This window comes from Phalacrocorax carbo, chromosome 18, assembly GCF_963921805.1.
Source record: "Phalacrocorax carbo chromosome 18, bPhaCar2.1, whole genome shotgun sequence".
Lineage (NCBI taxonomy): Eukaryota > Metazoa > Chordata > Aves > Suliformes > Phalacrocoracidae > Phalacrocorax > Phalacrocorax carbo.
In genome coordinates, this window is record NC_087530.1 from 4,814,204 (window position 1) to 4,841,070 (window position 26,867).

Genomic DNA, 26,867 nt, shown 5'->3' on the forward strand with positions numbered 1-26,867 from the left:
TAAATGCAACTGTTTCCCTCTCTATAGATTAAAAGAGTGCTATAAGCGATACCATCTTAAAAAGAGCAGATGTGCTATAAACGGACCGGAGACTAATTATTCTCATCAGTCAACAAGGACAGGACAAGTATCGATAGGCTAAAACTGCCGAAGAGAAAAATCAAGTCAGCTTTTAGGAATAACTTTGGGCCGGCAAACGCAAGTCAGGCCAGGGAAATGAACGCTGTGGGGCAAAAGTCACGCGTCCCGACAGACGGAGGCACTTCCAGGCTGAACGCGCGTCTTCCCAGCGTCGTCGCTGGGAGGCTGGAAGAGGCAGTGGCCTGCAGAAGGGTCCCTGCTACCTGAGGAGTTTGGCAGCTTGCAGACAACGTGGGTGACGGCGGCTGAGGCTGGTGGCAGGGGGTGCAATTAGGCAGGGCTGGCAGGGCCTCCGGAGACATGCCGAGCATCCTCCGTGCCCAGGGGAGCGAAGGCGCTGCGCTGCTCTGCAGAGGAGCCCGGGGAGGGGCGGCTGCTGAGCCCAGGGCAGGCAGCGGGAGAGCTGGGGCAGTTTTTGCTTCCCTGTCACACCAACCTGGGCAGGGGGGACAACCTCTGTACATGGTTGTGACAGTCGTTTCCATACTGGTGCCTCTGCAGTCGCCCACCTGCTAGAGGGGTAACAGCAGCTTGAATCGCCAGGTTTTGTCCCAAGTTCTGCTATTACCAAATGTTGCTTTTTTCAGCTCTGGGATGCGGTAACCACCCTGACACTAACGGGGTTTTGTGAATCGCCACTGCTAGTACCAAACGTGCCCTGCACAGCATCGGCATCTTCAGAGAAAGCTTGGGATGAGGACTTCTAAAGTAGCTGAGGTTGCTTGTGGTGGAACAGGCACTGGTTTGGGAAGAGGAGACATGCTCCCCTCCCCAGGGGTGGCCGTCACCGAGACCAGGCAGCAAAAATCTCAGCGCAGCCCCTGAGAAACGGTGCATGGGACAAAGTCACGTTATGTGTAAAATGCCCCGGGACCCTTGGGGGGACGCTGCGAGGTTTGTCCTGGTTTTCTCCCTGGGGCGGGGGGCGGGGGGATGCTTTCCGTCCGCCAGCACCGGGGATGGAGGCTCCCTCGGCCAAACTGCGGTGTCCCCCGGCTCCGGGGGGGGGGGGGGGGGTGTCGGCCCCTCTCTCCCCCCGGCGCCGGCGTTGCGGGGGGCGGGGGGGGGGACAGACGGACGGAGGACCCCGGCGGCCGCCCCTCGCTCCGCCGCGGCCCGGGGTGGTGTGCGGGGGTGTGTGCGGAGGGGGGTGGGCGAGCAGCACGCGCCGCTGCCCGTGCGGCCCCGGTGCGGGGCTCGGGGGGGCGCCGCGCCGCTCCCCGCAGCCGTCATCGGGGCGGGGAGGGAGCGCTCCCCCGCAGAGCCGCCGCTGCCGGGCCCGGCCATGTGCCGAGAGGGTGTCTGCTGCCGGCTCGCCCGCTCCGCGCCCTGAGCCGGCGTCCCTCTTCTTAGCCTTATTTTTTTATTATTTTTTATTTAAATTCTTTTTTTTTTTAATTGTTTCTATTTGCATTGATGCTCTCCGAGCTGGAGACTTCGGGAGACGCGGTCCTCACCTGAGAGATCCAGCACAATTCCCCCGTTTGAAGGTAAGCGGAGGCTCCGCCGCTCGCAGCCCGACCTCCCCCGGCTTTGCCTGGGCTCCTTCTCCCCCGTCCTTCCCAACGCTGGGGTCTTCCGCGGTGCTTTCGCCCTGTTTACCCCCGCACCCCACCCCCCGCCCTCCTCCCGGGGCACCCTGAACTGCCTTTCAGCAGCGGTGGGATCGCTGCTCCCGCGGAACCGGCAGCTCACCCCGCGTCCCGGGGGAATGCCCGCAAGGAGGGAAGCCGGCAGAGGATAGCCCCGGCTGCCCCAGTTGGGGATGGGAAGGGATTTGGAGGGGGGAAGCAGAGCGAATAGGGCCATGGAGAACCGCACAGCATCCGCTGCCCCATAGCCTGTCTCAGGGGGACTGGTCAAGTCCCACTGCCGCAGACCAGGACGAAAAATACCGGGGTGCTCCACGCTTGGTTTTCCCTGGTCCTGCAGCATCTTTAGTTTCAAAGCCATGCCGGTGAAGGAGCTCATGAAAGCATCTCTCGGGGATGGGCTGGGAGAGCTGCCCCCATCCCGTGCCTTGCCAGGGTGTGCGGGTTGTGTCCTTCTCTGCCCCAGGGGCAGCTCGGGCACCTTTGCATGCTCAGTGTGGGGCTGAAACTGGCGTCCCTCTGTAGCCTTCCTGGGCATCTCACCTGAGCCATGTGTCTAGGGCAAAGGTCTGTTCCTATCTCGTGTCCTGGCCCCAAAGCATGTAGGAACCCCCCCCATTCCACCCAGGTGAGGCGGCAGAGACCACCCCAGCCCCAGGTTCAGCAGCAAACCAGCCTTCTAGCTCACATGCAACAAAGCAGTGGTGATGGAGAAGAATCCAGAGTTGAATGCAAGGAAGGCGATAGCACAATTATCTGTGGGTTGTTTTTGTCACTATTTGGTTAATACAGCAGCCGTCTAGGTCTGCACTCTCTCAAAGCACATGGCTGTTGTTCAGTACGTTAAAGGTAGTCTGCAGGCTCGGGGGGGCTGTGGGAGGCAGAGAGAAATCCCTCAAGGGAAGATGGCTTTTCATTTCCCCATATCGACTGGCTTCAGACAGGATTATTTATATTTGACATAACAGATCACCCAACTTGGAAGGTAGTGGGGGTGTGTTCATACTCATTAAGGTAGACAGTTTTCTGACAGAATAAATTAAAGGTAAGAGAAGGCTGCACTTTGAGGTTCAACAGATTGTCTTCTAGCCTAAAACGAGCCGTGAAATCAGCATAAAACCTAGGTGGTAAAATCATGCGCTTCAGTCATTCATGATGGATGCCTGTCATTTTGGGAAACCTGACGGGTATCCCAACGTTGAGAGTGCAGACAGTGCTCCTGGGTGACCTCGTCTGAGCAAAAGCACCCAGAACGATGGGGTTTTTAGCTGTTGTATCTTGTCTTAGCACTGAGTAAGCATCTAAGTTATAATGCTGTTAAGGGAAAAGAGTTTATGTAAATTGTGCATGGACTAAGTGCCTGAACTATCCGCACACCTGTATGTAGGCTCTTGCCCCATTGTGGTGGCGTGTGAATAACGGAAGGTTGTTTGCAGCCTTTTGTGGTTGGTTTTTGTCTGAAATGAGCAGAAAGATGCATTACGGCTGTCAGGTGGTGAAAAGAGATTTCAAACACCTTAAAGACTGTGCAGCTGTAATTAGAAGTGTAACCTCCTTCCTCTGCATGTCAGGATTTCTGTGCAGGACGATGACAGGACCTCTTAAGGAATTGTGCTGGTGCTCAGTAGATATAAGGAACTTCAAGAAAATCCCCCGCAAAGTGACTGATGTTGATTTATCACCCCTCAGTACATCGGTTCTCACTTATGAAAGATGTGGGGATGTGAGGGGAAAGGAAGGAAACAGCATTTGTTCCTTTCTGTTTTCTTGCCAGTGAACACAGATTACAAATACACGCAGTTCTTAAATACCTGTGCCTACCTGAGCACAAGAGAGTTGTGGAACGTTACCGGCACCATGGTTATGGGCTGTATCTCCACTGGGTTTCTCTTTCCTTTCCAGCAAAGCCTGGTATATCGGCTTAGCTGTCACGGCTCCTCCTGAACCTTTCCATTGCAATTGCAGCAGTCCCAAAACCCTCATGTCGGTGACACGAGAGTTAAGTCTGAAGGTTTGGCCTCAGGGGCTTTGCAATCTAAGGAGAACATGTTTGGAAGTGGCTGAGTGTCAGAGGACCTGCTTGCTGTCAGTGGTATATTAACCCAAGACTTTCTAAAGGTACTGCAGGACACCTGCTGACCCTACAGCCGTACCTGAGCACCCCGCTTTGCATCCTGTAGAAGTTTTGCTGGGGGCCAGATACAAAGAGGTAAAGGTACGTAATGCCCCCGGGCATTTCTGTGCAGCCCAGGGAGCTTAGCTGTGCCCTTGCAGGCTGGAGAAGTCCATGCCGCTGACCTTTGGGCACATCAGGATACGTCCTCAGTGCCCAGCACATGGGTCGGTGAGGGGTTTTGCAGCTGGCCAGGCTGCAAGGTATTTACGTAACTGGGACCTTTGCATTTGGCTGCGCAGTGCCTAGCTGGATCAGTGCTGGCGTAAGAAACGGGGATAACTTGGTACCTCCTCAGTCGTGTTCTGGTACCTGGCTGTCGTGTTGTCATGGATATGGATGAGGACATGGCTAGTGAAGAGGTGATTGCTGCTGGCAGGGCTCCTGCAGCTTGTGATGCAACTTATAACACTGAAGAAGAGCAGGGAAGGGATGAAGGTGCGGTGGCAGTGTAGGGGCTGAGCTTGCAACTCGTTCCCATTCTAATTTACACTTCTTCCCATGTCATTGTCTGTTATCTCCTTCTCTCCTCGTGACCAAATTTATTACAGTAGGCAGAATTTGTTCACCCTTTGCCTGAGAAAAAAAGCATATATTCCAGCACCACAGATTGGTGGAGGGATGGCAAATATGCTGGGTGATGGACTCTGACCCTCTTCAGACCTTCCAGCCACATTCAGATCACTGCTGAGGCCATCCTGGGCAAGGCTGGGACCTCAGGAGCCTGCGATCACTGCGAGCACAGCAGAGGTCAGCTGGGAAGGCTGGGGAACAAAATTAAAAGTCATACTAACATTTTGAAACATCCTTGGTCCCATTTCTCCCTGGAAAGCTTAATAACAGGCATGACCCGTTAGTAGCAGTTCAGGGCAGCAGAGGGAGGACCTGGCTCCCATGGACTCTGTGGTCCTCAAGGTGCCTGTGTCAGAGGCAGCGTGGAGTGGGGACGGGAACGGAGCTGATTTAGGCCAGAATCTAAACACTGGTGATTTTGCCCCACCCTACCTGGCTGGGATTATGGATTTCTCACCGGAGTCGGGAGCGCAGCAGTGTAAGCTGCATCCTGGGACACATGTCCCTCGGCATGTGCTGGTGCTCCTCTTGGCAGGCCATGGAGTGGAGACAAGAGATGAGACAGGGGCTGGGGGAGTTTTGTTCACTTTCTCACTTCATACAGAGTTTTATCTTCCTTGTTGAAACAAGCACCTGATGGGGCAGTTTTCAGGTTCATTCACAGTAATGGCACAAGTCGGGCCAAGCCGTCTTCCCCAAGTTTGCCTGGCCACGAGGGCAGCTCAGCCCCTCCTCACTGTCTCCCGTGCTTCTCTCCCCATCTCGTACCTCCAGGACAAAAGCCACCCGTAGCAACACACCACCCAGCATGGCAGTTTGTGAGCTTGACAAGCTTCTGCTAGACAGCAACGCTAATTTTCTCCCCAGCTGGAAACCTTGCGCCGCTTGTACCTGCCCGTGAGCTACTGGGAGGGGGCGCAGCTCCCGCGCGGGGCTGAGCTGAAGGTGCACGCAGCTCTGCCGCCCTGCTCCGCGGCTTTTATCAGAGAGATGGAAACTCGTCACATTCTCTCTGCAACAATATCTGACATTATCCAAGCAATTTGCCCTTGGTGTGTTTCCAGAAATAGTTAGGCCTACAGTAGACACGGGTGACATCTGGATGCATTACTGTTGAGTTCAGAAACATTCAGTAAACAAGACAGGATCTATTGTTTAAAGGTTATTTCAGAAGACTCCTAGTGAGTTATCTGGCCGTGCAATGGGGAAAGCCTTAGTGGCACTGTGATAATTGCCTTTTTCTGAAGGCCATTTTAGAGGCAAGTTACCAGAAACCCAAAAGCAAGTCTCAGCCTGTCCTCGCCAGGCCAGGGACCTGATCCAGCCTGAAAATATGAGTTTTTCTCTTTACTTCAGTGCTGGTTGGATCAAGCCCAGGAAATGGGTCTCTGGCTGTGGGAAGAGCAGGCTGGAGGGCACAGAGGGGGGATGTAGGGGAGACCACCACGGGTTCAACAGTAAAAGAAGTCTCAGATCAGTGTAACAGGGCAGCAGTGCTCACATCAGCGAGGAGGGGGTGTGAAAGAGTCTTCCCTGAGGCTTTGAAAAGAAAATAAATGTCATTAGCAGTGGGTAAAGCAGCCACCTCTGAGCACCTGAGAAACGGTGGGAGGCTCTGCAGGGAGAGGGGGGCTGGCCAGGTCTGCCAGCGCTCCGGGGGCTCAGCGAGGCCACTGTAGGAGACGCTCTGCAACCCACATCTGTATTCATCATGTCCCTGTTAATAACCTCCTTACAAAAAAAGAAAAAGAAAGAAAAAGAAAGAAAAAGAAAGAAAAAGAAAGAAAAAGAAAGAAAAAGAAAGAAAAAGAAAGAAAAAGAAAGAAAAAGAAGGGCAAGTGAATTTTTGGCAGAAAGAAAGTGCCAGCCATCATCCCCTTCCTTTGCCCAGGTGACAAGGATGCCGCTCGCATATGGCAGAAGGGGAGAGATGTGGCTTTGCTGTCACTCACACCAGCCTTACATCTGCACGCGCTCCTGGCAGAAATCACTCCTGGCTTCTTACCTCAGCCCCAGGGCAAACAGAATTAATTCTCACTATTAATTTCATGCCTCTCGGATAGGCCTGATGGGGAGGAAATCACCTCACGGCCTCCCACATCTTTCTTTCGTTTTTGCCACTGATTTTCTCCGAGGGGAGGTGGCGGGGAGGGAGATCGGGGGGTGCCCATGGAGTCCTGGAGCCGACGGGAGCACTCTGCCCACAGCGGGACCATCCCGTCCCGTCCCATCCCGGGCGCTGGCTCCAGCCCTCCTCTGCCTCAGCTGGTGCTGCCATGAGGCTGTGTCGGCGCTGCAGCGGAGCCCTGGCAGCGAGTGCTGGCAGAGAGCTGCTCAGAGCTGTTCAGAGCCCACACACCCCAGTCTGCCGCTCTCTATCTGCCTTCTCCCTTCTGTTCATCTGCTGGTGCTCCAGCCCTGCCCTCCGGCGGGTCAGTCACTGAGGTACCAATTACAAAAACTTAGGTGGTGAGATAACCATCGGAAGCTGTCAGCCTGAAAAATAGGCTTTGGTGAAAAAGCATGTAGGTTTTTTTCTTTAAATTACCACTAAACTTCAGCTTAGGCTCTTCCAAGGCTGCACTGGTCAGCCTCCCTTGGGCAGGGGATAAAGGAGATGATCTTCCTGCTAGGCGGGGGACGAAGCCCTCCGCACTGCCAGCTTTAGGTATGGCTTTGAGGCCACGCTATAGCTTTTCTCTAGGTACAAGTTCATCAGAGGTTCTGAGCCACAGAAGCTCATAAGCTCATTATACTGGCGGAATTGCAAGCGGTGGGTGCGCCACACAGCTGGGATTTCCTTCCTTTTTGCTGGAGGGGACTCTTAGCAAACTGGGAGGAAAAGTCCTTTGTGGTTTCATTTTTCCCTGTGCAGAGCGGTCCCTTGTTCCTCAGCTGTCTGAAAATCTAGGCTGGACCATAATGGACAGAAGTGGCCTCTTTAGCACTGCCTGTTCCACTCGGACCTGCAGAGCTGGCATCAGCCAAAGCCAGGTCGTCTCTTTACTCACTGAGAGTTTTGGACTGTTTGAGGTTAATGTGGAAAAGAGCATTAATGAAAGGGAACTGGCTGCCTGGGGGAAGGTAAACACCCCCATTGCTGGGTGATGTGGCTGCTTTGAAACCCTCTGAGGACCACCACAGCCTTGTGAGAGATTCAGAAGTCGTCATCTCCCCCAATCTCTCCCCAGCTCAGGTCACTTCAGCTGAAGTGGATCAAAATGTCTCAAGATTGAGAGACTTGTAAACCAGCACTGATCACCGCAGAGAGGTGTCTTGGACTTTTTTGTACAAGATGATATATGGGCTCCATCGAAGTGGGTATTTGTGGCGATGATGTGGGAGCGTGCCTGGAGGCAGAGGGAGTTCACAGGCAAGTGCCAGACGAGTCCCCAAGGTGGCTGCATTACAGCGTGCAAATCACAGCTCTGCTAAAGCATCCACTTACAGCCACTGTTTCCTGTGAGAAAAATAACTTACCTGCAAATAGCTTTGTTCATTTTTATTCCCAGTATTCCACCTTCGCTCCTTTGAGTTGTTTGGGTTTTTTTTTTTCCGTAGGAAATAATACAGTATTTTCGGAGGTGACCGGCAGGGACAGTGCAATCCCTGCACGGAGCTCCTGTTCTGAGGCCCATGTTTGCTTCCCCATTTAAGCAGAGGATGTTGCTTGGGCTTTCCCATGCGGTTTACCTCTCCGTTCCCCTTGCTCTCAGTGTGGATTTGTTTTAAGACCTATCTTGGGTCTTCCCGCCTGAGCTTTGGCAAACCATTAACTCCCTTCTTTTTGTTGCCTGCCTTCGCTGCTAGATTACAGCCTGTGCTGTGCAGCCAGGCTCTCCCCAGCGCGGGTCTGCCTGCATTGCCCCTGCAGGCAGCGATGCTTGTTCTTCCTCCCGGTTTCCTACCCTTGCATCCACAGAACAATAGCGTGCACGTTGTCACTCTCCAGTTAAAACAATATATGTGAGTTACATAGCAAGACATGATGCTTTTATGGCAATCCGAGCTAAACTCCCCCCTGGGGGAAAAATATAGTATGGATGCTGCCAGAGGCTCAGTTTTGAGCAAGTGCTGCAGTGCCCCAGCTGCAGGAGGGACCGCACGGCTTCGCTGTCGGGGATCTCTCCCTGTCTCCCTCTGCAAGTCAGCGCGAGCAGGGATTTACAGGGATGCAATTTATAAGGCTCTCATGTGGAAGGAAAAGGAGGTGTCTTGGTCTGATTGGTGTCGCCTGCTGGGTAGCTAAGCCCTGGAAAGATTAGTGGTGGGATCTGGGGAAAAATAGCCGTACTGCAAGAGTGGGAGTGGAGTTGGGGGGGGGCAGGATATTAAGTGTGGGTCTGGGTTTTCTGTTAGGCGAATTTTGTGGTTTTATTGTTATATTACACAAAGGAGGGGCTGGGGGAATAATTCAAACTTTTATCTGTCCCACGGGTTTCCTTTGCGACGCCTTTCCTTGAGCAAACAGGGACAGGGGAAAAGCTGCGTGGTTCTGCCGCTCTCCCGAGAGCGTGCCCCCAGCAGAGAGCGGGTCCAGCCCCCTCTCCCTCACCCAGATGCATTAAAGTGCTTGAAAGGTGTTTCTCAAACCCCTCCAAGTGACTTCTCCGATCCAGCTGTCACCAAAGCCATTTTCTTACTGATTGCGCCGGAGCCAAAGACGTACCCCGAGAGGGGCAGCTCTGGTCTGCAGCGCCGGGCGCTGGCACCGCCGAGCTCGCTCTGGCTTGGGCAGAAGCTCTCAGGGCGTTTGGCACCTTGGGGACACAACCCCCCCGTGCCTAATCGTGGGCTGTGAGGCGTGCCGGGGGCGCCCGCTGTGCAGGGTGTCGCGGAGCGGAGGAGGGGGCAGGCCAGGGGCTGCCGCGGCTTCACGGCTGCGTCAGTCCGGGCTCGTGAGCGGGGTGATCCTGGCTGCTCTTTGCAGTGGAGGCCTGCTGGTATCGCCTCTGGCCAGCGCTGGATGTGACATCCCGTGGGCAGGCATGGCCCCCTGAGATAAAGCCAAGCATAATAGATATGCCATTAATATTAGACAGTTCCAGATTGCTTTTTTTTTTCTGATTTGCAACAGTTTAGCGTTCCTGTCTTCTCAAGAGTTATTCCTGATTCTCACAGGAGCTCGTGGGAGCAGATTCAGCCCACAGACAGTGGGGTTTTCTTGGTTGCGCATATTTTCCCTTGTGTTTCTGGCATCACATCTTTGTTTTTGTTGTATTTTTAAATAAAACAACATAGGTTATAGAAAACACAAGACTGTGATACCGGTTTCTGAGAAACCAAGCACTGATCTTACTTGCTTTCTGGATACCTTTGTAAATATTATGTTATATTTTTGAATGTTAGAATTGGCAGACAAAGGGTTGGTCTTTAAAATACTGTCTGACTTGTTTGGTAGTAAATATAAAGCATGAATATTGCTGAGCTATGGCAGTACTCCTGACTGCAGAGGATTAGAGTTGGCCAGACTCAGAAATGCATAACGCTGGGACGCTGTTGCTGTAGCCAGTGCTTGGGTTTTGCTCAAAAAGGGATTTCCGAAAATTAACACATATGAGAACATTTTCAGGAACCTGAAAAGAAAAAGTGCTTTATTTGATACGAATGCTAACATTGCCATGTAACCCAAACATCGCAGTCTTGTGCAATTTCATGATATCCAAATTAAACCAACCAGAATCAGAACTGAAGCATCCTGTGATGACAGCAGAAATTCCTGGGCTCCCACGCACTGCCCGGTCTCTCTGCTGTCAAGCCCAGGAGCAGTGGCAGCCAGGTTGCAGGGTGTTTTATTAAACAGGCCCGTGGTTTGAGACAGCAGTGAGTATATTCCCGATTCCCAGAGGAGACCTGTGACCTGTTTAACCTTGCGAGGGGCACCCCTTGCAGGTAGGGCTCCACCGTGAGTCGGGCGCCTGCGTTTCGTTGAGCTGTGGTCTGCGAACCAGGCACAGGGCAGTGAGGGTGCTCACATTTGCAGGTCTGAGTTTTGTAAGACTGACTTAAACTTATCAGCTATGCAGGTTTCTGTATGGTTTACCACTGAGGTGGGCTGTTAATGATGTGCTCGCTGTGGTGCTGCAGCTTCGGCGTGACCAGGGTGATGTCTGCATAGCTCAGACATCAGCGTAGGTTCAGTGAAAGGTTTTGCTGCTTTGGTTGTGGGTTCCCAGTTCATCACAACGGCAAGGTTAGCTCTGGGGCAGAATGTTATTTAACGGTATAACGTACTGACTTCCCAATGAGTTCAGGCAAACACGTTCAAGTGAAGTGAGCTGACTCACCCTGCAAGTGAAGAAAGGTGAAATTCAGCTGGGATTCAGAGGGTGGAGCGGGGCTGCGCTGGGGTGCGAGTCTCTCCTGCTTTCCAGATGGATGGAGCCATTTCTGCCTGCACAGGATGTTAGGGGGTTACATGATCTGACCCTCCCCGGGGCTGTGGGAAGCACAGCCCATCCCATAGCAAGCGCAGCTGCTGTTGGTACCCTGGCCTGTCCGCCCTTCAGCAAGGCCAAGGAAGGGCTCAGATGCTCGGGGGTGATTCAGAGCGCTGGTCTAAGGCTTGGCTTTCAAAGAGACCCTACGTGGCATTTTCCAGTCCTTTGAGGTGTCGCAAGTCAGGCATCATTTGAGCGAGGAAGGCAGAAACTGCAGCGCTCGGGAAGATGCCGGCACCGATCTGCTGCAAGCACGAGGGGCTGGGGAGCGCAGAGCCTGACCTGTGCAGGCATCGAACGCCAGCAAGAAGCGGTGGGAGCAGCCTGCCCCACCAGCCTCGCCTGCCTCAGGTTCCCGTGCCGTCCAGTGCCAGCCGTAGCATTGCTTTGGCTGCTGGGGATGGCGAGAAGATGAGAGCGTGAGTGTGCGGGGAGCACAAACCACTGCGTCGCGCTCAAGGGCCTCTCCAGCATCGAGGAGTCATTTCAAAGGCAGGGGTTGCGTTGTCTTAATGCTGACGCTAGGCAAAAAGATCCATCATGTGTTTTGATTTCTGAAAGGTGCTGTCCCTGGGAACAGTCGATATTTCAAACATTTGATCCCAGCAGCTCTGTTAAGCCCACGTGGTTTTGAGTAGAGCAATTTGTGTGAAGGTTTTATCTGTTTCTTTATTCGTCTAATGACAGTTGTCAGCTGAGCTGTATGAATTACTTTATCCTTTCTGCTTTTTTGCTTATGATTTTGTTGTTGTGCAGTTTGTTTTCTTTTTTCCTCTGAGTTAAATCTTTCCCTCTCTCATCTCTCAGGAAAAGCTGTAACAGAATTAAGGTGAGAAAAAAAGGAAAATTTACTGGAACCTGTTCAGTGTAAGTTGCCAAGAATCTGAAAATTACCCTCTCAGACGGGTCTGTGTTAATTCCCCTGATGCAGCAATGATAAATCCTTATTAAAAAGGATAACACAAAGAGATTTTACTGCCTGTAGGAAAACTCCTGGTCACAAGCAATGAGGAAGCCCATCGGCCTCTTGTTCATGACCAGAGCAGTTTGCAAATGTGCGTGTCCTTCCCCACGAGCCGCGGTGCTGACACCAGCCCGAAGCGCGTGACATTACGTTGTTCAAGGCATGGATACGAAGCAAAGCAAGCCCCATGTCCCCCGGTCCGATGGATAGGGACTCTGCATTGGCAGCAGCACTGAATCTCTGCAGAGTCACAGCTTGCGGTGGCTCCCCGTCTCTCTGGAAGTCCAGCCCTGGGAGCACCCCGCAGATAGGAAAGTAAATGAAGCAGTTTTTGGCCTCTGACCACGTCAAGCAGCATGAAGGTGTGTGTCTCGCTCGCCGTGCTGACGAGAGGGGGGATGTGAGGGCTTCTTCCTCCCCACCTGCAAATGCAAGTCGTGCCCCATACAAGCGATGGGTCAGGCAGGGCAGGGAGCCCAGTGCTAGAGGCAGCCGCACATACCAGTCCCCAACATTCATGTGTTATTTCCAAAATCACTCAGCTTGCTCACTCTCCTCTTCACTTCTTTATTCATGCACCATGCTGGGCTGGAGTGGGAAAAACACTCTGCTTGCTTCTCGTTACACGGGTTGAACCTGAGCCTTTGCCAGAGCAATGTAAAGCTGTAGCTATGGAAACTCCCTACCCTTTTTTTATGATTATTTTTTTTTTAAAGCAGGAACATTTATCTCTTTGGAGATCCCAGGTGGGGCTGCTGGTGCCTGAGGGCTTGTCTCTGGGAGATGCTGGGTGGTCACAGCCAGCACCCAGGGAGTCACCCGGTGTCACGCAGCAGCACAAGCTGGAAGCCCAGGCCCAGGTCACACCGCAGGGCTTCTGTATCGCAAGGGCAGAGGAGTGGGGACTGATGAAGAATAAACAGGTTGCACAGACAGCTGGAGCCCAGGGCAGCTCAGGACACAGTGTGTGACAGCGGGGTGCTGGGGGGACAGTGTGGGGCTGCTGGAGGTGTCACCAGCCATCAGCCACCCACCCACATCCAGGGGGGCAAGGACAGAGAGGTGCTGGTCCCCCTCCTGCTCGTTACTGTGGCTGATGGAGGGTGGTCCCCAGAGCTCTCAGGTTGCTGCATTTAATGAGCACCAAGGACTTGGTTGTCCCTGCTGCCTCCACCCAAGTCTGGGTCCATGAATCCTGAGCAAATGAGGGTCAGTTGTGCAGCTCACAAAGACTTTAATCTCCTGAGGATCTTCCCATCCCACGGAGCTGTGTTCATAGCTCTTGGAAATGCAAAGCTGTTGGATTTACTGCTTACTGGAAATGTACACTGTACGTGTCCTTCCTTCCCCAGCTCCCGATCAATGGTTCATCTGCATCTCAGGATCGATGGCTCATCTGTGTGTCAGGACATCTGCAGGGGCCACTGGGTCAGCTGGGGGGGGGGCTCATCCTTCCCAACCACCGGTGCAGAGGGTGGAAGGAGAAAGGAGCTGATCCCAGCTTGTTGCTTAACCACTGCCCAGCCTGGGGGAAGCCACCTTAGTCTGTAAATGGGCTTATATTTGATAGATTTCAAGCAACCTAGCTTCAAAGCAGAGCCTTAACCAGCCCCGGACTCAGTTTCCTTGTCTGTAAAATGGGTATTGGCACAGCAATACATTCCCTCTTGGGCATGGTGCTGCTTCATTTGCCAGAGCCAGAGAGGGGCAGGGGCAGGAGGCCCTGGGCTGAGCCAGGGCTTCAGCTCAGGTGTTGCACAGAGGCTGAATGTGCCTCTGGGGCTGGCTGCTGGCTGCATCAGCTGCTGCTCTTCAGGGGTCTGCGTGGCTTTGCACTGCCTGAGGCAAAAGCTAAAAGGTGCAAACACAAGCTTTGAAGCATGTAGTGTTTCTGCTAGCACAGGGCTGAATCCCAGCAGGGCTGACTCAGTCCATCTCCCCCAGGCCAGTTGCTGCAATATCTTCCCACAAGAATGAGGCTCCATGCAGATGCCGCTGCACGGCCAGAGCCAACAAATCCCTGGAGCTAAAGCAGCCACTCCTGGGAGAACCACTGTGAGAGCTGCTGCTCCTGTTGCTTTGCATGGCCGTCGGAGGGTACCAAGACCTTGCTCTCCCTCTGCATGGTGTCCCTGGCCCGTAACAGCCTTGTCCCCAGGACCGGTGTAGATGGGAGTGCTGGACCCATCCCAGCTGCGGTGTCGGTGCCCCTGGGGCCAGGAGGCAGCTCCAGCTCCCAGCCAGGGTGGTAATCTGCCGAGAGGTCAGCTGGCGACTCTGTGCAAGTCTCTTCCCATCTGCATGCCCCAGCAGTCCTGTCTGAGCCACGAAACCCTGCTCTCAAGGCATTTGCTGGGAGCTGGGAGATTTGATGGTGGAAAAGCTGGTGTGAGCTATTGGTGTAAGGCACTGGGTCCCACGGGGCTCCCATGGCTGCACCGGGCTCTCAGGGCAGCAGCGGCTGGTTTTCAGCCTGAAGAGCTTTCAAAATCCAGGTGAATGGAGCAATTCTGAAAAGACTTGCTCTTTCAGAAGGACAAATTCCCATTTTTTCCACTTTTGGTGAATTATTTCAGCAGCATTTTCTGGCAATTAAGGCTTTTTGATCTTCCTGCCGGCACTCCAGCAGACTGTGCCTTGCTGGGGGGCTGCAGCGCGCTCTCCCGCGGGACGGCGATGGAGGGGGAGCAATTTCCTGCTCAATGAATTGCAGGAAGAAGTATTGATCAGGGGTCAGATTTATTGTTGGATCTCAGTAAGCTAACCCAAACTTTTCAGGCTGGCCAGGGGACATTTCCAGCCGGCAAAACTGCCCTGCTGGAAGTCCCCAGGGTGGGTGGGTGCTCCCCACCCTCTGACTATTTCCCACTCAGCAGTGATTGCGGTAGCTTATCTCAAGCTGCTAATACCAAAACCTGCTCTGTCTGATGTTTATATCTCAGGCTGACTAAACCATAATTCAAGAGGCGATTAAATGATGCAGGGTGGAAAGACAGCCTGTCTTTCTTTCTTTTTTCTTTTTTTTTTTTTTTTGGAAGGCGTTTAGGCTGCTTATGTGTGTTTGGGATTACGGCCTGCTTTCCAGCTGATGTATGGAAATAATTCCTGGTACTTAAGTAAAGTGTGATTGTTTGGGCAGTGAAAGGTGGGACTGGGGAGGGTAAAACCCTCTGGTGTGGTTTGACAACAGCTCTCAAATCCTGACAGGGACCAGCTGGCTGCGAGCCCCTGCTGCGGCAGCTCTCCGTGCGCGGGGTCAGACGCGGAGACGAGTCCATCGTGTCTTCACCAGCTCCTTCCTTGGGCCTGGTTTCTGGGTTTACCCCTCCTGGACTGATACGAGCGTAGGGCTGGTGTGCAGGGACACACCGTGGGGCAGCGCCGCCAGCATCCCTATCGATATCAATAGCATCCCTATTGACATATAGGGATGCTGTAGTTTTATAGGATATATATAGATATAGGATGTATAGTTTTACAGGGGTTCAGAGGGTAGAGCAGGGTGAATATACCCTACTTTATTTCAGGTGATGCTGAAGTGTCTACAGACACCTTCCCTTGTCCCTTTGGGGCAGAGATAGCAGCACCTTTGGGATGGCCTCAGGGATACTGGACGGGGATGTTCCCAAGGGCAGTGCACACACTGTCCAGGTGACTCGGCGTTTTCCCCCCTGTCCTTCCCCAGTGGCACTGCCGCACTCCGTTTAGCATCTGCAGTCATTTAAATTCATGCCTGGAGTTCTGCTTAGTAAGCCTCAATGCCGCTTTGATGAGCTGTGCAAATATTATTTTTCATTAGGCGTGATTTGGTTGTATTAAATGACATTATTGCCGAGCACATATTCCCTCTCACGCGCTGCTGGGCCAGGCATCCCCTAGATCGATGTACTTTGAAGGCAGCCTGCTTAAGTGTGCTGAAAATTCAGATGGCTCACTAAGTGCCAATCTCTGGTTTAAAAACTAATAATGGTAATGGTGGGAGGGGTTCCCTAATTGTCCCATGAACTTCTGCTTTTTTTAAGCTTCAGGAGAACTTGCGATTCAGAGTGGCTCTTGCTGTACGAGCCATCTCCTGACTAGCCTGGCCCTCCTTTGCTGGGTTTCATTGCCGATGAGCTGCTGTCGCACAGGAGTACAGCCTGGCTGCTCTGGCAGTGCCACCGCTAGCAGGGACACCTGCAGGGGGATGAATACAGCATGTCCTCAGCATACGGAAAAAGCTTATACAACTTACCAGAAAAGCTGTGGCTGCCACACAATATTTTAAAAAGCACTTTGGATTCTAAAATTCTGGTTTTTAATGATATATAATATCATTATTATATAGTGTTATATATAGAGATATATCAATATATGTATTGATATAATATATCAATATTATTATATATTGTTCTATCGGATCATAATAAGAGCAGACAGAAGGAGCAGGTCACTGTGACATTTGACTGTCCCCGTTCCCCATCTCAGCCTGACCATCGACGCTACTCCTGGACGAGCATTTCTGGCTGTAAAGGGCTGAGCTGAGAATGGGCAGAGAGGAGAGGAATGGTCCCCAGCCTCTCCAGTCCCCTGGTGGAGTTTATCATGGGTTATGACTGATGCAAATATGGGGGGATACATTCCTATATTTTCCTGATGCTCATCTTACATTAGCCTGATGTATCTCCAGGCTTAGCTCTCGCTGCCAGGGCACTAAAACCAGCACAGGAGGGCACTGAGCCAGTGCCTGCGGGCAGAGAGGGATCTCTCACACCCCAGCTCTCATCACTTTTCCACAGCCATGGTGTTGTCCTCCTGCCCTCGACCGTTCCCAGGTGCCCCACGAGCCCTGGTCCCCAGCACAGCCTGCCCCGAGCTGCCATCCCAGCCCTGCCCAAGCCGTGCCACGCAGCGTGGGAGCCTGGAGGTGGCCGAGATCTTGTTCTGCAGAGCTCAGCACTATTCCATCAATGTCCTGTCTGCTGAATAATTTATCAGGCACTGTGTATAGATTACCTCTGAAATGTGTTGTTGCTGGCCTGGACATCAGTGGGAGCTGAAGTACTGGGGTCTGTCCTAGCAGGCAGGAGGGCTGGGGGTGCATTAGCGGAGGGGGAAGCTGCAGGGGTCACTGCAGGCTTAGCTGAACAGTCGGTTGTGAGTTGCCTCGGTAAGAGTATTGGTGACCTCTGTAATTGGCGTCAAACCAGGTGTCCTGGTTTCAGCTGGGATAGAGTTAATTTTCTTCCTAGTAGCTGGTATGGGGCTGTGGTTTGGCTTAGTTGCCAGCTGGGGTTAAACCACGACACCAGGTAGTGGCTCTAAGGCCGCCAGAAGGGGCCGTGCAGTTTCAGGTGGGTGTGAAATGTTTTGCTCCCTGTTCTGATTTGTCACTTAAAAGCCTACGGCAGCGTCACAGCCTGCGAGTGCCTGCCCAGACCTGGCTGCATCTCCCAGGCAGTGGAGCCCTCTCTGACGAGCCATAGACTCGCTTCCAAAAATCATTCGTATTCCAGGGACTACCAATAGCAGTGCAAACCCCCATTTTTAGGGTAGGGAAAGCACTGCTCCTCTGCACTGCTCCTGAGCACAGGAGCTGCTCTGCAAAGTGCCAGAGATGGGGGCAAGCACGGTCCCGGCGGGTGTGGATGGAAGGATGGGACTGCTGGGACCTCTGAGCCATCTCCAGCACCCAGGAGGACCCGTCTGCTATGGATCGGCCTGGGAAATTGTGAGCAGTGCTCTCCAGAGAGGAGGCAGCAGGGAGTTAAGTGCCCTCTGCTCATAAATGTTCAAAAGAAACTTGGAGTGTGGGGTGCCGGCTGATACAGGGGTGTCCCACACGGGAAGCTGTTGTGCTGAGATGGGGAAGCATTGACTGATGAGCCACATCTCGCCTTGTCCTTGTGTTGAGGAGTGCTCAGGTGGTGTAGCCGAAGCGATGGGCCCGCAGGCATCAAGCCCCACGAGCCCCTTCCCCAGCCCAGCCCCGTTCAAGCCTGGCTGTTTAAATCCCTGCTGTTTACGCAGAGCATCAGCCCCCAGGCCAGGAGTGCTTCCGTCAGGAGGAAGAGAGAGAAAGCAAACAAAAGTGAGGCAGGCCTTCTGCTTAAAGCGTTTGTCATATGGAAAGCCACGTTCTCCGCCTGTGTTTCTGGCAGCTGCCCTGTCCGCTGGCTCCGTGAATGCAAAGTCTTCTGCTGGCACGCTGCCCGGCTGTTCCTAGCAGCCCGGCTCTTATTCATTGACTGGGTAGGATTACAGGAACTGGGGGAAATGCAGAAATAAGGCTGTATTTGCCACCAAACTGTTTTTGGCTTCTAACTTATTTGCTGCTTTCCCACCTCCCAGGCTGGCGGCTGCTGGCCAGGCAGTGGCTTTCCATCACGCCGATGCTCTCCGGGGTTTACCCTTGGGCAGAGCCATGGCACTTACGTGGCACTGGGAGGGGGGCAACAGGGGAGTGTAAGCCAGGATCACCCTGAAACTTTGCAGCATCCAGGGCCCAGATCCTGTGTCCTCTGCCCCGGCCAGTTTATGATAGTGTGATTTCTTGTCACGCTGGGCCAAGGTCCTGGGCCCCGAGCGCTGCCTGCACCCAGCTCCAGGGCGGAGAGCAGCCGCGGTAGCAAGACCCAGTGGCTCGGGGAAGCGGCATCTCAGACAGCCGGCATCCCTCGCGGGCTCGCCTGTTTCCCCAGCCTCTCGCTGAGCTCTTTGCCTTTCTTAAGCAGGGCTTGGTCAGAAGAGTCAGCATCAGGGTTCGTTGTGCAAGGCTGAGCTGGGAAATGGCTGCATTGCCCACCCAGACAAGACCTGCAGAGCTCGTGGCCCTCCACCAAGGGGGGGGGTCAGACTTGTGCTCCACCCGTACACAGCTGCTTAACCCCCAGTTTCCACATGCGACTTAATCTTCCCAACTTAAACATCCTCCGCATTGAGGTGCCTCCCTTGGGTCTTCTCCCCAAAGTGACCCAAATAAGCTGACCCACCCCCAGCCGTCGCTCGTGGTGCTCGGAGGAGGGTCAGTGCGGGCAGCATGGGGACCCTGCCTGGGGGGGCCGTGCTCCGGCAGGGCCGCTCCCCCCTCGGAGGCCCTTCCCGGGTGCGGGAGGACACCCACGCACGGCAGCAGGGCTCGGCGCAGAAACAGCTCAGCCAAGCACACAGCACGGCCAGGGATGTGCTAGTGCAATGCAGAGCCAAGGCAAGGCAGGATGGTGTTACTTCAGGACACAGTGCTGGCCTCCTCTGCTCCCTGGGAAGGGTGGGGTGGTTTTTTTTTTCCTTTTTTCTCTCCTTTTTCCATCTTGGCCATTTGGAAGTGCAGGGCAGAGCTGATTCCCGCTCCGCTCGGCACATGTGAGACCACCGTTGTGACCAGCAGAACAGCTAAGACGAGGGCCAGAGGTCTCACACAGAAGGTTTGAGCTGAGCAACCCTCGAGTGTGGGGTGTTTCTGGCTGTGTTTATTATGGTGGGGTCCAATCTCCTGCCTGCTCCAGTGCTGGGGTAGCAGGCGTGAGCAGTCCTGCCAGCACTCATGTCTGTGCTGATGGTTGTTGTTTCATACTTCGTTTGGTTACTTTCTTTAAATCGCCAGCTTCTGGAGTCAGGTGAATAAGGGCAGTTCCCAAAAATCCTTGATAAATGGAAGGCTGTGCTGCTTCTGGCTGCAGAGGAAGCAGGTCCAGGGCTGCTGAGGGGTGCGGGTAGGACAAGCCATGGGCTACAGCTCTTCGCAGGTCTCCTTGTGCAGACACAGTTTCAGAGTGACCACCGCTCCCTTTATTTGATGCTTGCCATGACAGCACTTTCAACTAGTGCAAAAGGCTTTGGGGTGACTGTGTTGCCCTGGGGATAGGGGTTGGGGTGGGACGGGATGAGCAGAAGCCCCATTCATATAGCGGTCTGTCCTGAAGATTGTGCTTAAGCCCTGTAAACCCCAGAAGCTGGCTTGGCTGGGCACTTGAGGGTCTCTTAAAGAAACCTCAGTGTGGTCCCCTTAGCAGTCCCTGCATCTCCTTCTCCCACAGCTTTGGCAGGCAGGGTCAGGCCAGTCCACAGGAGCTGGTCATGGCTCGAGTGTTCCAGCACCTGGAGCTCAGCATTTCGGAGCCGTGGTTAGCCGGGTGTTAGCTGAAGCCCTCAGATGGGCTGAGCTCAGCCCCCCAGCACTCTGAAGCCTTCCTCCCACGCAGGCTCCCGAGAGGCGCTGGCGGTGCAGCCGGTCTGCCCGGTCTCACTTGCAGAGCTGTCCCAGGAGCGAGGCGCAGCTGTGAGCAGCCTCTCCCCACACCGGGCACCCTCAGCAGTCCAGGGGCCGTGTTCAAGATGCTGGGGCGGGGAACGACTTGGGATGATTTCTCATCCTCCTGTCTTCTCCTTTCTGCATTGCCAAGTACAATTCTGTGCTGTCCTGTTCGCTGTTGCTCGTGGGAAGCTTCCCCCAGCCCCTCTCCAGCCCCCTGGGTTGGGCTGCAGCACGTTGGGAAGGTTTGTCAGTCCCTCGTGGCAGTGCCTGGGCAGAGGGGAGCAGAGGCTGATGCAGCCCTGGCTCCTAGTGAGCAGTACAACCTCAAAGCCTATGTCCTCAGCTGCAGCTGGGACGTGCAGGGGGTGTCAGCAAGGAAAGGAGGCGCTGGTCCAGGGCTGGAGCTGATGGGAGCTCTGCTTGTGTCTTCTCCAGGCTGCAAGGAACAGAAAAGGCTGTTTTTCTCACACACTGGGGCTTCCCAGCCGCTGCAGGGCTGCAGGAATGGTGCTGCTGTAGCTGTAGCAACAGATGTCCTGGCAAAGGCAGGCAAGCGGCGCAGGATTGTGTCTAAAACCAAACAGCTCATCCAGGAGCAGCCTGTAGCAACCATGCAATGACGTGTCTTCGGTTTGTTGCAGCACAGCCTGTCCTTTGCACGCTGGGAAAGTAAAGCAGGGTGCTGGGAAGGGGGGAGCATTGCGCCCAAGCTCCCGTCTGTGACCTGGAGAGTCACCAAGCCCTGTCACCTCCCTGGCGCTGGGGACTGCTTTCCTACAGCAAAGGGCTCCTGGGCCTGGGGCAAACAGCCTGCGCAGGGCTAACATCCACCCGCGCCCTTCCCCGCTGTCTGGCAGCCATGGAGGGTGTGCTGGGGGCTGGGGGCTCCAGGCATCCTTGGTAGCTTGAGAGCTCCTAACATTACCGAGGGGCGAGGAAGGAGCCAAGCGACCGTCTGCTGGGACCGCGTCTCTCAGTGCCTGCGTTCCTAATACCAGGGCTCCTGCATACTTTCCCCAAGACCACAGCAGAGCTGCAAAGCACTTCCTTTTACCAGGATATTTATTACTAAATATATGAATCTGGGAGCCTGTGGAGCGTGAAATTAGGAACAAATGTATAAAGGAGGTCTAGACAGGAATTGTTCTGCTTATGGGCCTCCACATGCTCTGCTTTCCTCCCCCTTTGCACGCTGGAGAGTTTAATGCTTCCAGGTACGCAGCTTTAATGAGACAAGTATGTTATGGGAGGAAAAAGAGAGTGAAATGCAAATGGGCTTGCTCTGGATGGAGCGGTGGCTGCAATGCCAATGTCTGGGTGACCATGGTTGGACAGAAACCATGAAAATTGGCTCTGTGTGACCCTCGCTGTTCCCCCGGGTTAGGCTGCCATTTAATTAATTGGAGAGGAGGCTGGGGAGCCCTCCCTGCCTGCCACCTTTCATCTTGGGCTGGCAAGGAGCTTGCTAAGACGCTGATCCTCTCTGATGGGTGCAGTGCCCATCCCTGAGAAGCTGCAGGGCTGAGCCTGGCCACCCCAGAGCCAGCTCCTGCGGCTGCCCCTGCCCTGGGCTCCGTGGCAGCACAGTGGTTGCAAATGGGAGCAGCAAAGGAGCCACAGAAGGGCATTTTCAGCTGGCTCTGCCAGGCTGGTGCATGTACCCACAGCAGCCAGCGCAGCCCGAGGTCTGCAGCCGAGTGCCACCACCCCTCTTTAAACAGGAACCAAAGGTTCTAAATCACTAATGCATTTTTTTTGCAAAACCTTCCCCTGACTTTGTCCCCCCCCACCCCGCCCTGAGCCTCCTGAGAGTATTTTGCCCAAGGAATGAGGGCAGGATTTAGCCCGGCGCTTGCCCCATGGCCGCGCGGTGCGAGAAGGCGTTCAGATGTCATTATAAATTACCTTCCCTCCTACAGCGCTGCTCAGCAGCAACATAAAATGTGATACTGCTTTATCCATTCAGCACTTACCCAACTTTAGCAGGACATTAAGCGCCTGAAAATATGCCACAGATTTATTTCCTTTGGAAGCAGGTTAAATCCCTGACAGATACGGTTGCTTTTCCTCGGGTGCTGAAGTAATTTGGGGCTGGGGTGGCTGGCTTTTTGTTTTAACCTGATAGCATGAGCTGGAGGCCGGCTTTGTTAAAGCACTTGTAGAGTAGGTGGTCAGGGTACGCTTTCTCTCTTAATTGATGTTGCGTCTCCTGTTCCCAGCCCAACACTTGCGGCACTAAAGGGCTGCTGGAGCTTTAGCTGCAGAGTGGTGCTGGTGCTAGTGCCGCTGTCTGCATAGCTGCTAGCAGGTGGGTGCAGGCAGGTATGTGTCGCCCCAGGACCTTTTGTGGCAAAGAGCTCAGTCTTATTTGGCATGGGATGGAGGGAAGTTTGAGCCCTCCCGCGAGCTCTCGGAGCAGGGATGCGCAGAGCAAGACCTGTGCTGGCATTGCAGGGCTCATGCGCTGTGCTTGGTGCGCAAGGTCCGCCTTCTGGGTGAGCCCGGGGGGCAAGAAGCAGGGACCTCCCACCACTGCCAGTTCTGTGCCAGCACCCAGATTCCTCTAAGGGGCACCCCAGGGAAAGAAGGGTGCTGGTGGTACCCCAAAATGCTAGCATGGGGCCAAGCTGAGCCACAGCATCTCTATGATGTCCAGCACCCTTGGCCCCAGCTGAGGCATTTGCTGTGGTGGGAATGAACAGCTCGCCCGAGGCTGTCAGAAGCATCAGTCCAGGGTGCCCCCACCCCCCGCCCCCCGTGGCTTGGCTGTGGAGAAGGCGGGGAGCTCGGTGCCTCCCGTGGTGGGCAGACACATGCTGTACCCCAGCTCACTGCTCAGGGAGGGGAGAGCGCCTGTCCCTGCAGTCATTAAAGGCTCACTTAGCAGCTCCAGTTATTCCAAATTAAAATACCACATTGTTTTCATGGGGAAAATGGATTATAGGCTCAGAGAAAAATGTGTGCAGCTCAGAAATCCTTACTGCAAGGCTTCTTCTCCCATCACTGAAGCTCTCTGCCACCAGGCAGGAGCCAGGAGGGTGCCCTGAGTGCCACGGGCACTGAGCAGAATGGTTTATTTCCCTTGGGTCCCCCATCCTGCATGCAGAACAGCCCACTGTGACCCCAGAGCTACGGCTCACTAAATCTGTCACCCACTGCATGAAGCTTTCTTTATCCCCCTGCACCTGCAAAGTGGCATTTGAGGGGGGTGGGGGACTCCCTGATGGCTTTCCCAGTGCCAGGATCTGGCCCAATCCTGCCCATCACCTCCCACAGAGCTCTCCTGGTTTCTAGCCACCTGCAAACAGGGGTAAGCTGAGAGTTTGGGGAGCTGCTGCCCAATGCATCACCCAGCACCAGCCGTACCCCAGCCCCTGGCACACCCCTCACCCCATGGACTCACTTTTGCAGGCTGTTAATGGAGAAGAGGGCGGATGACAGCCGGGACTGTGGTCATCACAGGTGGAATATTAGCGACTGTCATTTTGCTTTGTATCATCGCTGTCCTCTGCTACTGTAGGCTCCAGGTAAGGTGGGGGGGGAAGGTAGGGTGGATGGGGGACGGCGGACAGGGATGTGGCCCCGAGGGGGTGCTGCAATGGGGAGGTGAGCCTGTGGGCAACCCAGCGTCCCCTGCCTGCTGGTCCCCAGGGCTGGCATGCACGGAGCAGCCCTGCAGCGCCAGGGTGGGCAGTTTGTGATGCCGACTGAGCCCCGACCCCGTGGGGCCATCCTATTTCAGTACTACTGCTGCAAGAAGGATGAATCCGAGGAGGACGAGGAGGAGCCCGACTTCGCCGTGCACTCCCACATCCCGCCGCTCCACTGCAACCGCAACGTAGTGCTGACCAACGGCCCGTCCCTCTACACCTCGTCACCCTTCAGCAAGAAGCCGGCACCCAGCCGCCCCAGCTGCCCCAGCTGCACGCCGTACGAGCCCCCCACCTTCTTCCTGCAGGAGCCCCCCGAGGAGCTGCACAATGGGGGCGACCGGGTGAGCTACAAGACGGTGAGCCAAGAAGATCTCGCCCTGCCGGTGAGCGTGACCAACATGCAGGCGCTCAACCCCAACCGGCTCTTGGCCATGCGGGAAGCTTTCTCCCGCAGCCGCAGCATAAGCACCGATGTGTGAGGCGCTGGCTGCCCGCCCAGCCCCGAGCATCGCATTGCGCCTCGCCACTGCTGATGGGGCTTTTAACAGCGGGTAGAACTTTCTGAAATTCATGGAAGTGATTTGAGAAAGAAGGAAGAAAAAAAAACCAACCTGAATGTTTTCCTATGTTCTGTAGGCAGAGACATGCTAAATGGCAATATAAAGGGGTAGCGAAAAAATAACCAAAAGGGGAGTGAGGGGGAGGACGGTTGCAGCTGGGACACAAGGTTTTCTAGCGTTGTGTTGCGTTTTGGTTTCTTTGGGGTTTTTTTTCCTTTTATAAAGAGGATTTTGATACTGTGCATCCTTTTATACAGAGTAAGTACGGCCTCCTCGACATTCGGCTGGTGCACCGAGTGATAACAAGCAAGTAATGGGGCACAGGGCTGGCTGCAAAATGGCTCGTGCTGGAAGTCAGTGGGGATCTTCTGCCATGTCGTGGGGGCACACTGCAGCCAACTGCTCCTGGGCATAGTGCACACACACGTGCATACAACCCCGCGGTCCTATAGCAAAGCAGGCCTGCTGTTGCCCACCCTTCTGCCACCCCCTCCTGCGCCGCTCCGTACTGCAGCCGTGCGCGTGTGTGCCTGAGCACAGCCCTGCCCTGTCCCCAGGCGGTCTCACTCCTCAAGCTGGCATTTATTCCTGGGTGACAGGCGCAGTCCCTTCAGGGCTAGGATGGCCGTGGGTACACAGCCTGCCCCTGCCCCTGGAGCCCCTGGAGCGGCTCCGAGGCCCCCCCAGTGGAGAAGGGCTGGCAGGGTTTGCAAAAGCATTGCATTACCTGGCTTTGGAAATAACACACAACATGATTTCGGATGGAGAAATATACCCCATAGCCCCCTTCTCTGACTAAGGAGTGTCCCTGCTCCAAATAATGCCATGCACCATTTCTAATCGAGGGTTCGCCCTACTGGGCGAGCAAGAGCGTGACTGTGTATCTGTCCACCCCCCTCCCCAGTGCACATCTTAACGTGCATTTTTCTCCCTATCCAGGAATGTGTCAAGACACTTTAGATTTAGTTTAGGCAAAGCCACCTCTTTCGCATCTTTTCCCCATGCCATTTCCCACGGCTGGGCAGCCTGGCTGGGACTGCGGCACCGGCTCTGCCCCAGCTCCGCCGGCCACCCTGGATCCGGCCAGGGCTGTGCTGGCAGAGCAGCGGGCATGGAGCCAGCCGCCGAGCGTGTGCCTCGGCACCGAACTTGCTGCAAAAAAGCCATTTGGTTAATTCAGTGCTTTGGGAGGAGTAATCATTCATTGCAGCAGTGCCTACGTGGGGGCTCTCATGCACTGGTTTCTCCTGGCTGTCTCGATTCCTCCTCTCCAACCTTGCAATACTCCCAGTTTGTCTGACAAAACACCCTCTTTCTCCTGGATTGTGCATTATTCAAGGTAAAAGCATCGCAGTGGGCTCAGGGACAGTTGGCTCAGCCACAGCGGAAGATGGACTGGCTGCAAAGAGACTCTAATGGCCGCAGCGTTGCGCTCTGGGTCAGCTTTCCTTTTTAAAGATGCAATGGGAAGAAAAAAGTCCGTTGCTTCAGCCCCATCGGCTCCCAAACACTGTTTGCAGCCCAGCTGGCTATTTTACTTCTAACCGTGAGGTCTTTTAATTCTACAGGAAATCTTTTGAAGTACAAGTCAGTCTTTGCAAATGAGTATCTTTGACTTTCTCGGGGGTTTCTGTTTGTGGGGGAGGGGGCTGGGTTTGGTTTTTGTACATGTTTAATATTCTAGGCTTGGTCCCTGGGGCACCGTGTCCCAGGAGCCGTGTCCTGGGGGCCGGTGGCTGCACTCCTGTGTACAGTTCTCACCGGGGTTTGTTTCCATGCATCGAGTCCCTCCTGCCCTTCGCATCTCTCGTGACCGTACTTCTCTTGCCAGCCCTCCTATTTTCCATTTTTCCTTCCCCCATAGCTTGGAAACTAAGCAAATGGTTGGCTTACACTAACCTTTCACCTGGTGATCTCTTGTACAGGACTTTGGGAATCATGGGGGGCGGCGGGGAGGGAAACAGAGAAAAATAAAATAAAAAAAAAGATAAATAAACTACTTTGACATGGGTTTTGAGGCTGACATTTTTGTCCCTGCATCTTCAAACACAGGGAGCTGTTTGCAAAGCTTTCACCTAGGTGCAGGAGGTTTCCCTGCTGCTGAGGGGAGCAATGCAGCAGCAACTGGGGTACATGCTAGTATGGGGGGTGCTAAAGAGTCATCGCCACAGAAACATGGAGCAATAACTGCCCTTGGAAGCATGGAAAGGCCCTTTTCTTGCTGGCGCTGTGTCAAACCTCTTTCCTTGCAAGCTCCTGAGAAGCTTCAGGGTTGTAGTTCGTACAGCCACACACATAACCCCAAAGGGCCACTAGCCCAGAGCAACCATCCCAAAATCCCCAGCTCCCCCACTGCTGGGACTTTTCCTTGCATCACTGTCTGAGCAGCCACAATTCCCCAACTTAGAGCTGCTCTGCTCCCCCCAGGCACCAGCAAGTTCATTGCCGTGACTCCAGTGTTGCCAGTACATGGGGCAAACACCCACTACAAACTGGAGAATAAAACAAGATACCACCATAAATATGACAACTTTATTA

At 54.2% G+C, this 26,867-nt stretch overlaps 1 protein-coding gene across 1 annotated transcript; it reads left to right on the top strand.

Annotated features, from left to right (window-relative positions):
- On the top strand, positions 1-26,859 carry FAM163B (family with sequence similarity 163 member B). The gene is made up of 3 exons (XM_064468623.1): positions 1-1,631; positions 23,528-23,643; positions 23,859-26,859. Exons 2-3 carry the CDS (start codon positions 23,551-23,553, stop codon positions 24,246-24,248), a joined length of 483 nt encoding a protein of 160 aa, XP_064324693.1. The 5' UTR covers positions 1-1,631; positions 23,528-23,550; the 3' UTR covers positions 24,249-26,859.
- Positions 26,860-26,867: the final 8 nt, after the last annotated feature.

Excerpts from the sequence above, each read along its gene's own strand:
- FAM163B (XM_064468623.1), top strand. The coding sequence starts at position 23,551 with ATGACAGCCGGGACTGTGGTCATCACAGGTGGAATATTAGCGACTGTC. Across the intron at positions 23,644-23,858 it reads TCTGCTACTGTAGGCTCCAG|TACTACTGCTGCAAGAAGGA; the intron begins GTAAGGTGGGGG and ends ATCCTATTTCAG.